Genomic DNA, 13,274 nt, shown 5'->3' on the forward strand with positions numbered 1-13,274 from the left:
TCACAGAAATCTGAAAAAAGTATGAATTAGGCAAGTCTTCAGACAAAGAGATTGAGTGAATTTGCAAATAGTTAACTGTGTGATTTCATAATTTCTCTCAGAGATGGGAGGATTTAAAATAGGAAATAAAGAAATATCAGGGGAATTAAACAAATAGTAGTTTGTCTTTATGGAAGATTCATATAAAATGTCCAAGAAGTACTGGAGAAACAAGAGTCCAATAAAAATTACAAAATAAAAGAAATGACAGTAGAATTAGTTAAAAAATATTTTTAGAGAACTTAATGAGCCTGAAAACTTTAAAATCTCAAAGACCTGATGATTTACATCCCAGGGCTCTTAAAGAGGTGACGACGGAGTTAATGGATACAATGGTTATCGTCTTCCAAAACTCTATTGATTCTGGAATAGTTCCTGCAAATTGAAGAGTAACATGTGTGACCTCACTATTTAAAAAAGGTAGGAGAGGGAAAACTGAGAAGTTTTCAGAAGTAGGAAAGTGGGAATAGAGGGAAAAGAATACCTCCTTTCTATGATTTCTCTAGAGCCAAATTGGCTCTCATAATTGGAGCAAAAATTGCAGATGTTGCAAATCTGAAAAAAATAGAAAATGTTGGGAGCATTCAGCAGGTCAGGCAGCATCTGTGGGGAGAGAAATAGAGTTGACATTTCAGATTAACAACCCTTCATCAGAATTGAAAAAGTTGAGAAAACAAACATGTTTTAATTTTCAAAGGCAGGGAGGGCTGGAGAGCGAATGTCAACCAAAGTTGTCAAAATAATAATAAAACCAGCAGTTAGAGACATAAAAGAAAAAAAAGGAACAACTTTAAACAGAAAGATACAACCAATCTATGGAGACGAAGAAAGAGGGCTGTTACCTTAAAATTTTAAATTAAAATGTCCCAAGGGATGCAAAGTGCCCAGATAGAGGGTGAGGTTTTGTTCCTCGATCTGACACTGGACATTTTTGGAGTTATGTGGGAGGTTGAGGACAGAGAAGTCAGAGTGAAAGTGGAACAGAGAATTAATATGACAGGTGACTGGAAGCTCAGGGTAACCCTTGTAGTCCTTCCTAGCATGTGTATTCATCCAGGTGAGATATATCATTAGCCCTACTAACATTTGAGAAACTAAATTGTAAATTAACATTTTGGAAAGGGATCTTTTGTGGGTAGTTTAAAAGAAGTCAGGCCCTTTAAAAGATGCAATCAGAGCAACATTTGAAGGTAGGCTATTTGGTTCAATTGGTTTGAATATCTGTGAATAAGTTTTGTTTTAAATGGGGCACTCAAGATTCACATGCAAAGTGTATCGAGAGCAGTTTTCCTTAGCACTGAGCACCATCATGTCCAGCCTTTTGGTCACATGGAAAGAGTGTGGTCCAAAATAATGATAAAAGAAGAAGCAACAGAGTAATTTAATCTAGTACGACACTCCAAAGTGGAATGTTGGGGAGAGGAGGTAATAAAAGAATGAACAAGACTGTTAAAGAGTGAATAGTCCCTTCCAAATTCCTGGCAGAGATGGCAGAAGCTGCTTGACAGAGGGCTTTTGTAGATCATGGGAGATTATTTAGTGAATTGTGAATGGAAGGAATATGAGAAATTCCTCCTCGCCACTCATTTCCCTTCTCTCCACCCTGAGCTGCCATTCAGTCTGGAGAATATTAATCCCATAATGCACACAATTAATTGAGTATGAATGTAAACCTCAATATTGATCTACTTTAATCTTCTGAATTTTAATAGCTATTTTTCACCCCAGCAACTGTAAAGATATTCTATTCATGTTTTTATTTATCACATGCACATTCTGGGTATGGTTGGCATGGCCAATGTTTAGTTCCCATCGTAACTGGTCTTGAGAAATGATGCTGCCTTCTCAGTCTGCTGTAGCTCTTCTGGTGAAGGAAATCCCACCACGTTGAGGGATCACTTAACAATTAATGCAAACTTCTTTTATTAATGTCCATTCGGTGCCCAGTTTATTCCTTGTAAGTTCATGCATGGCCTAATTCAATTTTAATTAGTCCTTTGGTAGAAGCATGTTTTGACAGGGAAGAGCTCTGGGTTCATGAATTTTTCCTCTATGAAAACTTCGCAGTCAGACTCTGTGGAAAAGAGGCAGATAATATAAATTCTGTCCTTAAGTCAATCTTGTTTGTGAAAAATCTAACTTAATTGCAGTTTCTTGGCTCAGTGCCTGTTCTTTTAAAGTAAGGAAAAGGGTCTTGTGATCTCTGATAACATGCTGGATAGAATTTTGGTCGATTTTGAGTCATTGTTAGTCTATCAGGAGTTAAATACATTTCTTCCAGTGTACAGTTTACATACTTTTCTCATCTGCCTGCCATTTTTGTCAGTTGTGTCTGCAAGTATGTGAAGTGCTGTTACAAACTGCTGCAGTGCACCTCAGAGATGGTACACACAGCAGCCATGGTGTGATGGAGAGAATCAATGTTTAGGGTAATAGCTGCAGTTCTGCAGAAATTTTAAATACCTTCCCTCTACAGATACTGCCTGACCTGCTGAGTATCTTTAGCATTTTCAGTTTTATTTCAGATTTCCAGCATTAGCAATTTGTTTTAAAAATCTGCCTTCCTTACCCAACATGGCCTACATGTGATGAATGGTCACAGACCCAAAATGTTGACTGTTTCTCTTTCCACAGATCTGCCTGACCTGCTAAGCTTTTCCAGCATTTTCTGTTTTTATTATGGTCTATATGGCTCTTCACTGGAACAAAAAATAAACTGCTAGAGGAACTCGGCAGGTCAGGCAGCATCTGTGGAGACAAAAGGATGGTTGACACTTCGGTGGAGACCCTACATCAGGATTGAAAGTGTAGAGGGTAAATAGCCAGTATAGAGAAGTGAGAGAGAGGGGTGAGACAGAGTCTGGTAGGTGACAGGTGGGAGTAGATAAGGGAGGGATGAAGGGCAGGTGGAATCAGGTAGGGGAGGGAGAGTGGATAGAAATGGTGAATCAAGGGAGAAGAAGCCCAGGTGGATAGGTCTATGAGTGATGCAAAGATGGAACCAGGTGGGGGAGGGACGGAAAAGGTGAACAACTGGAGAAAGAATTTGGGTGGACTGTTGGGAGTGGGAAAGGAAGACAGAGGGTGTGGGTTACATGAAATTTGTAGTTTTAAGGTTCATGCCATTGGGTTGTAGGCTACCAAAGCAAAATATGAGTTATTGTTCTTCTAGTTTGTGTTTGCCCTCACCATGACAGTAGGGAAGGCCAAGGACAGACAGGTTGAGGGGTGGGTGGGAAGGGATAAGTGGACCACAGAGTCACAGAGAGTAGTCCCTACGGAAAGCAGAAGGTGGGTGGGTGGAAGAGGGGAAGGTGTGATTGACAGTGGATCCCTTTGCCTCCACAGGTGCTGCTTGATCTGTTGAAATCTTCCAGCCGTTCAGTTTCGCTCCTGATTCTTATATCTGCAGTCTCTTGTGTTTCTTGATTCCTCACTGCCTTGTGAATACAGAAGCAATTGTGGATCGACAATAAATGCTGGCATTGCCGGTGACATCCACATCCAAAGAATGAATACATTTTAAAAAGTGAGTCATTGTACCCAATGCCATAAAATGGAATGACTCAGCCTTTCTGAGTCAGTGTGTATTGATTAAAATACTTCATTAATTTCTGTCCAAGTACGTTAGAAAGATTTCACAATTTGTATTGATATGTTATGACAAGACATACAAAATATATTGAAAACTGAAGTAAAGAAAGTGTGACCACAAGAAGAGAACATTTGATTTGGGGAAAATCAAACCATGGCTATTTTCTAGAAATGGCTAAATTTAAAGTCTTTGAGGAAAAAGATCAATCAAAGAGCAGTATTAAAGAAAATCTTACCTAATGGCAAATAGGATTACTTTAATATTGAGCACAGTATTGAGAATGGGACATAAATTCTGACTTAATGTGAATGATTCCCCCATGATCCCTTCTTCTTCAACCCCCTCCCCCCCCCACCCCACCCCACCCCCACCCCCTGCAGTCATTTTGGGCACTCGCTGCAAGGCACTTTGTCATAGTTAATGGAAAAGCATAAAAGCAAGGAATGTTCTTGTTTGAACCACAAGTGCTAATCAGAGAAAATGGCTAGATCGGATTCCTGGGCTCAACAATACTGAAATGTTTTATTTTGTGGGTTATTTGTTAATTTCTTGCCTTTCTGCCCCATTGAGAACTAAGTTCTCTTAAGCTACCACACATATTTCATATAAAGTCATCACTGATGTCAAGTATTCTTGATATGAAGTGTTAAATAACAATTTTAGATACAAATGAATACATTTTTTTGTTCAGAAGGGACGCTAATAAAAAAACAGGCTCACAATTCCTCTGCCATGCAATCAACTTGGCATCAATTGTATTCCCTAACCTCAGAACAGAACATTTTGCAAACTTCATGATCAGTGCTCTGTATCATATTGCTGTGAATTGGAGTAAATTTCACCTCACTGCATCATATTTAGTGATGGGCTTTTCACTATGTAGGAATGATTCAAGTCGAGCCATCATGCTTTCATGCAGTGTGTCCCAGATCTCAGGCTGATTGATATCAAACCTGGCAAGTGGAGCTCTGCCAGTTTTCCCAAAAGAAAACGCTAAATTATCTGCCATCAGCCTTGTACGTCCCATCAGTTAATTTACACATAACCATTCCCAATCCGGACTGTACCATCTTAAGGGACTGTGAAAGTGCACTTCGCTGTTTGCAGAACTGGCCTCAGACGTGGCGTACGGTAAAATGAGCTCCACCAAACACTCTGTGATCTAATTTGTCTGTGACCTGATTGTGACAGAACTTACGTACAGTTCTGGCTGTTCTTCTCCCTCGTTGTGAAAGATTGGCCGCACTATTTTTTGATCATGACGGCATTCTTTTGATAATAAAAGAAACATAATTCTGAACATTTCTTCCTCAAATCATTTCGAAGACCACGGTGGAAGAAGCAATGCAGCAGGCACGTGTTTCCTTGCCAGGCTGGGAGCACTGGTTGGGGTTAAATTGCAGCGGCGTGCAGTAGTTTGTTGCTGCGCCTCCCATCGAGTGTCACTCCCGATCTGTTACTGACGTCAGGTCAGCGAGTGTCAACATCAACAGGCGGACGAACTGCAACTGAAAGAGTCGGAAGGAAGGAATGCAGACCCGAGCCGGAGCGGAACAAAGTCAGCAGTGAGGAGAGGGGGGGTTACGGCGTGCCGGCAAAAAGCGGTGCATGCAGAGCGGGGAGGCAGTGAGATAGCACGGGAGGGACCCGCGAACGGCCGGGGGGAGAGAGAGAGAGAGAGACTGGGGATATATCGGGCCCCACAAATCGGGACGTGGAGCAGTCGGACTGGTGTGTAAGCTGAAGGACGAGTGTGCACACACACACACACACACCCAGGACCTGCGCTCACACCCGTCGGACGGTCGTGCGGAGACGGTCAAGCCCGGCCGGCGCTCTCCTGGGGGCTCCATTTGCTTCCACTGCCGCGGCGGCGGCAAGAAGGGAAGCGACGATGCGACGGCGGGCGGCCGGCCTGTCTCCCTGGCTGATGCTGCTGCTCCTGAGGCCCGCGTTGGGCGCCAAAGTCGAGTGGTTCACGGCCTTCGTCAGCACGGCTTACCTGGACCCCGACACCAACGTGACCGTATCGGTCAGCAGCGAGAGCGGCAGGTAGGGGCTGGAGGGTTGGGGTGCTGGAGAAGGGGAGGAGAGTGACTCCGGGGGGTGGGGTCTGGAATAGGGGCGGGGGAGTGATACCTGGCGGCTGGAGGGAGGGGAAGGACACTAGGGTTGGTGGGGGGGGGGGGGGGGTTGGATAGTGATACCTGGGGGCTGGAGGGAGGGGAAGGACACTGGGGTTGGTGGGGGGTGGTGGAAATAGTGATACCTGGGGGCTGGAGGGAGGGGAAGGACACTGGGGTTGGCAGAGGGGGGTGGATAGTGATATCTGGAAGCTGGAGGGAGGGGAAGGACACTGGGGTTGGTGGGGGGGGGTGGAAATAGTGATACCTGGGGGCTGGAGGGAGGGGAAGGACACTGGGGTTGGTGGGGGGTGGTGGAAATAGTGATACCTGGAGGGAGGGGAAGGACACTGGGGTTGGCAGAGGGGGGTGGATAGTGATACCTGGGGGCTGGAGGGAGGGGAAGGACACTGAGGTTGGTGGGGGGGGGGTGGGGATAGTGATACCTGGGGGCTGGAGGGAGGGGAAGGACACTGGGGTTGGGAGGAGGTGTGGGGGAAGAGGAAAGTGATATCTGGGGGCTGGAGGCAGTGGTTCATTTTGGGGGAGGTGAGGATACTTAGAGTGGCGATTAGGTGGGGAGGGAGGGAACCTGGCATTGATAGTTGAGGGGAAGATCAGTATGTTATGGGGAGGTTTGGGGGAAAGTCGTGGGGGCATTTAGGGCTGATTATACTGGGAATTGGGTTCTTAAGTGCCAATGAGATGGAGGGGGCTTGTGAAGGAGATAGTTGTTTGAGGATTAGGAAGAAGGCATAAGAGAGGAAAGAGGAAGTAATTGGTAGGGTTTAGCAGGATTGAGATGGTGGGAGAAAGTGATGGAAGGATATGAGAATAATGTGGATTGATTGATGGAAGAAAGAGAAAGTGGGAGATAGGTTTTAAGAGGGAATAGATTAATGTTCAATAAAGAAAAAAAATGACATTATATTAATCCAGATTTGAGAGGTAATTAAGGTCTGTTGATTTTTGTTCTTCTAGGTATGGTGACAGTTCTCCCAAGGATAGTGTTCAAGGAGTGATTGGGATCCCCAGAAACAATAGGGACCAACTGGGATGTGACACCAACACAGAATATTTTATCTCAAGAACAGGGGAACCATGGATAGCTCTGGTAGCCAGAGGGAATTGTACTTTCAAGGAAAAGATTTTAAATGCTGCAAAAAAAATGGCATCTGCTGTTGTGATTTATAATTTTCTTGGGACTGGGAATACAACAGTCACCATGAATCATATTGGTAAGTTCTGGAGTACATAGTCATTTGTGGAAATGGTAAGGTATAAATGACTAATTTTTTAAAATTACAAGTTAGTTATTTTATAAATCAAACAATCATGTTGTTACTGGTAATGCAATGCTGCAGATTTGTTACCAAAGTAATTTAGATAATTGAACATCATGTTGCCACTGGAAATGATTTGCTTTTGTTGGTAGCATGAGTAATTATATGTCAGCTACTGGAACTGTTAAAGCCTAACAATTAGGCTGTTGAAAATTGCTAGAATTTTCATCACTGATGTTGAAAAGGTTTAAATTGTTTGCTCAATTTGCAGATCTATTGTTCTATTTAAAGATCAGATGCTTTCTAACAAAAAAAACTTCTGGATGAACCTCCCTCATGGAAGGCTCATCCAGAAGATTAAGATGCATGGGATTTGTGGTGAATTGGCCATTTGGATTCAGAATTTGCTTACCCATAGAAGACAGAAGGTAGTGGTCCATGGGACTTATTCTGGCTGGAGGTCCATGACTAGTGGTGTTCCACAGGGACCTGTACTAGGATCTCTGCTGTTTGTGATGTATATAAACAACCTGGATGGAAATGTTGATGGGTGGGTTAGTAAGTTTGCAGGCGATACGAAGATTGGTAGTATTGTGGATAGTACAGAAGCTTGCCAAAGGATACAGTGGGATATAGATCAGTTGCAGATATGGGCAAAAAATGGCAGATAGAATTTAATCTGGCCAAATGTGAGGTGTTGCACTTTGGGAGATCAAATATAAAATAACAGTACACTGTTAATGGCAAAACCCTTAAGTGTTGATGTACAGAGGGATCTTGGGATCCAAGTCCATAGGTCCCTGACAATTTCTGCACAGGTTGATAGAGTGGTAAAGAAGGCATACGACATGCTTGCCTTTATTAGTCAAGGTATTGAGTTCAAGAGTCAGGAAGTTGTGTTGCTGCTTTATAAAACTCTGGTTAGGCCACATCTGGAGTATTGCATTCAATTCTGGTCATGCCATTATAGAAAGGATGTGGCATCTTTGGAAATGGTGCAGAAGAGGTTCACCAGGATGCTGCCTGGATCAGAGGGCATGTGCTACAAGGAGAGGTTGGACAAACTTGGGTTGTTTTCTCTGGAGTGGCGGAGGATGAGGGGAGACCTGATAGAGGTTTATAAGACTATGAGAGGCATAGACACAGTACCTCTCTTTCCCAGGGTCAAAATGTCTAATATTACAGGGCATGCATTTAAGGTGAGTGGGGGTAAGTTCAAAGGAGATGTGTGAGGCAAGTTATTTTTACACAGTGGTGCCTGGAATGTGCTGCCAGGGGTGGTGGTGGAGGCAAATACGATAGAGGCATTCAAGAGGCTCTTAGATAGGCACATGAATGTGCAGACAATGGAGTGATATGAACATTGTGTAGGCAGAAGGGGTAAGTTTAGTTAGGTATTTAAATACCAGTTTAATTAGTTTGACACAACATTGTGGGCTGAAGGGCCTATTCCTGTGCTGTACTGTTCTATGATATATTCCTTAAATTAAAAGAGAAACATTTTACTTTGGAACAAAATAAGTGGTTCATGGTACTTTGTGGCTTGTGAAGTATACATAAAATACTTTTACCTTTTTTTGACATTATGTATTCAACGGGTGGCCAAGTGGAACAACAATTGATGCTGCTTCTTCACAGCTTCAGCACCCTGGGTTTAATCCCACACTGGGGTACCAGCTGTGTGGATTTTGCACACTCTCCCTGTGACCACATGGGTTTCCCCTGGGTTTTCCAGTTCTTCCCTCATCCCAAAAACATGCTGGTAATTGGGTAATTTGCAGTAGCCAATTAATGTGAGGCAAGAGAATTTGGTGGAGGGGCAGGTGGTGGGGGAGTTGATGGGCATGTGGCAGAGAATACTGTATGTTACAAGGAAATAAGTGGGGAGATTGGGACTGATGGAAATGCTCTGAGAGCTGGCATAGACTCGATGGGACGAATGGTGTCCTATGTTGTAAGAAAATATGAGGACCAGTTTGATTTTAAGAGTAAGTCATGTCCAAATAATCACCAAGTGCTTTTGAGGACATCTCTAATAAAGTAGGGAAGGAGCAAATATGATTTGAATATATAGAATTGCAAAGAATCTTTTGACTTGAGTTGAAAATTGCATGGAAGCTGGGAAACAAAATGGGAACAATGGGTAGGAGTTCTGGTGCAATATGACCTTTGGTATATCCTATGAATTAGTTCCAAGTCTTAATTTCTGAATAGGTGCAGTGCAATTTTTTGACCAAATACTTTGGTACCATTCAGTAATTTGTATGATTTGTACTTGGTACCATTCAGTAATTTTCTTTAAGTAGTTCAGTTTCTAATAATTTCCTTTCAGTAGTTTTATTTACCAGAATGATTTGAATAACATCTCAGAAAAATTGCAAAAGCTTTATTCAGGTAAAGTTTCTATTGTGTGTAAAAACAGATGGGATGTGTGATGTAGTCTTATTAAGTTGGGGGGGGGGGCGGGGGGGAGATAATTTATGATGTACCAGCTGAAGGTTTTGACTTGGGTTCCAATAATAACTCAAGTATATTATACTTGGAGAAACAAGAAGTAATGTTCCATGTGTGAAATTCAATTCACAGAAGACCAACTTTTGAAGATAACCAATTAACTTGTTGCTGATTTAATCTGACGGATACTTAGGAGAAGTTGTTATTGCTTGCACCTATGATGCAAAGAGTGAGACATAGAGGCAGTCTCTTTTGTCATTTTTACTAAGTAAATGTAACTTTCAAAGCCAGCAATGCTATTGTGAGGATGCTACTATTGAGAAAATATGGGGAGAGTGAATACAAGGCACAGTAGGGTAAAGTAAATGAGAGTGCAGCATTTGCAGCTGGGGAATGTGGGGAATACAAAGATTAATTACTGTATGAGATCAAAATATAGGGGCACTGATGTAAAGGGATAGAGATAAGCTCCAAGAAGGTGAAGATATAGGGAGGGTGTGGGTTGGCATAAGTGATTATAATTAAATGGCTATCATCCAAAATTCTGCTGTTTGTGGTCTCTTTCCCCTATCCTGCCATACTTTATCATGCATCACTTTTCACCAGAAAAGGAAGGAAAAATAACACAAAAACATTATAGAAAAGAATAATACTGAGAGCATTGATCAAAGACAGGAGAAAACATTAAGACAGCAGGAAGAAAATTACATTCGTATCAAACATTAATGTGGTAAAACATGAGGTGTTTCACAAAACCTGATTCTGAGCCCCTAAGGAGATATAAGATCAGATAACCAAAAGCTTGGCCAAAGAGTTTGGTTTGAAGAAGTATGTTTAGGGAGGCAAGTGAGGTAGCAAATTCAAGAGGCTAAGGAGGGAATTTCAGTTCTTTAAGTGGCAAAATGATTAAAATTTAAGGAGTCCACTAAAACAGTTGATTTTGTTATAGATTTGAGGTTTTTCAAACCATTCTGCATCAATTTATGTCCTTAGATGAACAGGGCAGCAATTTTTACTAGCAGCTTCTAACTGGAAACAAGGATGTGAATTGCTTCTAATTATTTTTTTTTGGTGGTCATTGTTTGAGTGTGAATTTTTGGTCCAGATACTAGGAAAATGCTCTCCTTTCTTAAATTTGTGCAATTAGATCTTTAATATATTCCTGGACTTAATATAGAACACTACAGCACAGTACAGGCCTTTCGGCCCACAACGTTGTGCTGATGTTTTATCCTGCTCTAATATCTATCTAACCCTTCCCTCCCACATAGTCCTCCATTTCTCTATCATTCATGTGGCTATCTAAGAGAAGGTTTAATTTACCAATTTTTGCTACAATGCTGTGAACTAATTGGAGTACTTGTCTTTGATTTAGTAACCTATTTTTCACTATAACAAGTGGTGCACTGCTCTCTGCCCATAGAAATGCCCTGTACCAAAATGCATTTTGTCTGGCCTTTTGGATCTGCAAGAATTTCACTTAATGAAACATCTTCCAGGAATACAACTGTTTTGTAAATCAAACACTTGAAAAGGTAGATGAGAGCATGTTTGGCATCTTAACTGAAGGAAGGCATCTCTTGCAATGCCACTGTATCTGGAACAATATTGGCCCATTGCCATAATTTAAACACTCAGAGTATCAGAATTGATCTTAAACCTTTGGGGTGTAGCAGGCATGGGGAGGGGTGCTACTAACTGGATATATCATAGCATTTGCTAAAGCAAACAGTGGGTCATTTTAACTCTGGACAGGATATCTATGTTGTCGGTCAGGAAAATGGAATGTTGGAATTCAGAGCAAAGTAACAGAAATTAATATATAAAACTAAGAGTAGTTTTCATGCATCTGAAGTGTTTCAGAGCTAATGAAGAACCTTTTCAAATGCAAACACTGATGTAAGGAATGCACCAGCCAATTTGTGCACAGCAAATTTGCACAAACAGCAATGTGATAACCAGATAAATTTGTTTTTTTTTGGTAGTGCTTGTTGCGACATAAATGCTGACGCGGATACAAAGATATTCCCTCCCTCCCACACCACTCTCACACGCACACACCTCCTTGTGCAAAATAGTACCATTGGTACATTTTACCATTACATGAGAGGGCAGAAGGTACCTCATTTTAATTTATCAAATTAAACTATCTTTTGACTGCAACACCTTAAGTACTTCATTGGGATGTTAACTTGGATTATGCATTTAAGAGCACGTTTGTTGATAAGAAAATCAGAATCAGATTTATTATCACTGACATATGTCGTGAAATTTGTTGTTTTGCGGCAGCAGTACAGTGCAAGACGTAAAAGAAAGTGCAAAAGAGGAATAATGAGGTAGTGGTTTCATGGACCATTCAGAAATCTGATAGCGGAGGGGAAGAAGCTGTTCCTGAAATACTGAGTGTGGGTCTTCGGGCTCCTGTACCTCCTCCCCGATGGTAGTAACGTGAAGAGGGCATGTCCTGGGTGGTGAGGGTCCTTAATGATGGATGCTGCTTTCTTGAGGCACTGCCTCTTGAAGATGCCCTCGATGGCGGGGAGAGTTGTGCCCGTGATGGAGCTGGCTGAGTCTACAACCCTGTGCGGCCTTTTTTGATCCTGCACCTTGGAGCCTCCATTCCAGGTGGTTATGCAACCAGTTAGAATGCTCTCTGCTGTACAAAAGGCAGTCAGTCTATTTATTCTGCTTGGTGGTCTTGTATAACTTGGAATATAACGGATTTTATAAGAACATTTGGTATTGTGGATTCACTAGAAATTTTTTAAGGTTATTTTTCCCCATTTGGGAAATCAACAAGTAAGTCACACACACTAACTTCATACAGACACATTCCACAATTACACACTTATCTGGTAGCATTTGATCTTCACTGCTTATTCCTCTGTCATTTTATAACTTTAAACTTCAGTTTCCACGAAGTTGTTTATCTCTTTCAATAACAAATGACTTTATATGCTTTGTATTAAATACTTTGAAAGCTAGTTTTTGCTCAATGCTTGTTAATATTGTGTTTAAATCTTCTAGTTCTGTAATGATTAATGTAAAATGTAAATCTACATTTTACAGCAAGTTTCTGCCAGGCAATCTTTCAGTTTTTCTTTTTAATTCAAATGCCAAAATCTTGTTGCTTTTGTTTGTTGGCTGGCATTTTGATGTCCTTCAAAGGAGAAGTCATAAAAGATTTTGAAAAATGCAAGAAAGAAATTTTAAAACAAGGGTGAATTTAAAAAATATCTAAATTCTTACTATGGTGGATGAAAGACGAGCAGAGATACTCAATAATTTTCAGTTTTCACTGGAGCAGTGGCCCAGCTAATAGAACCACACCCTCGCAGCAGTTGAGACTTGGGTTCAATCCTGACTGCAGGTTTTGTCCACTTGGAGTTTGCACATTTTCTATGTGACTGTGTGGCTTTCCTCCAGGTGCTCCAGTTTCTTCCCACATCCCAAAGGTGTGTGGGTTGCTAGGCTAATTGGCCACTATAAATTGTCCCTAGTATGTAGGTGAGTGGTAGAATCGGGGTTAGTAGATAAGAATGTGGGGAGAATTTTTTAAAAAAAAGTAGAATTAGAGATTTTCTCCAATCTCAAGTACATACTTTCCCTATAAGTCCTGATAAGAACTTACTAGATGTAATTCTTAATTTGAAGCCTTTTTATGATAGGTTATCAGGAATGAATAAGGTTCCTTTAGACAAAATTTAAAAATGCTTGGGAACATGATCTGCATATTTCAATTTCTGAGGAAACTTGGAATCAAATTTTTAAACTGGTTAA

The 13,274-nt window shown here is 41.4% G+C and overlaps 1 protein-coding gene and 1 long non-coding RNA gene across 2 annotated transcripts in view; one reads left to right on the plus strand and one right to left on the minus strand.

Annotated features, from left to right (window-relative positions):
- Positions 1-386: 386 nt before the first annotated feature.
- LOC127575839 (uncharacterized) lies at positions 387-5,707 on the minus strand. The gene is made up of 3 exons (XR_007957133.1): positions 5,637-5,707; positions 4,833-5,142; positions 387-2,113 (listed from the first exon to the last, which is right to left on the minus strand). It is a non-coding gene; the product is annotated as an uncharacterized LOC127575839 (long non-coding RNA).
- LOC127575837 (E3 ubiquitin-protein ligase RNF149-like) overlaps positions 5,044-13,274 on the plus strand; it is a 40,626-nt gene continuing 32,395 nt past the window's right edge. Inside the window, exons 1-2 of the mRNA XM_052026004.1 lie at positions 5,044-5,686; positions 6,739-6,995. Of these exons, the coding sequence (XP_051881964.1) occupies positions 5,529-5,686; positions 6,739-6,995 (415 nt within the window). The 5' untranslated portion in view covers positions 5,044-5,528. The remainder of the gene's footprint in view (positions 5,687-6,738; positions 6,996-13,274) is intronic.

Source organism: Pristis pectinata, chromosome 11 (assembly GCF_009764475.1).
Source record: "Pristis pectinata isolate sPriPec2 chromosome 11, sPriPec2.1.pri, whole genome shotgun sequence".
NCBI lineage: Eukaryota > Metazoa > Chordata > Chondrichthyes > Rhinopristiformes > Pristidae > Pristis > Pristis pectinata.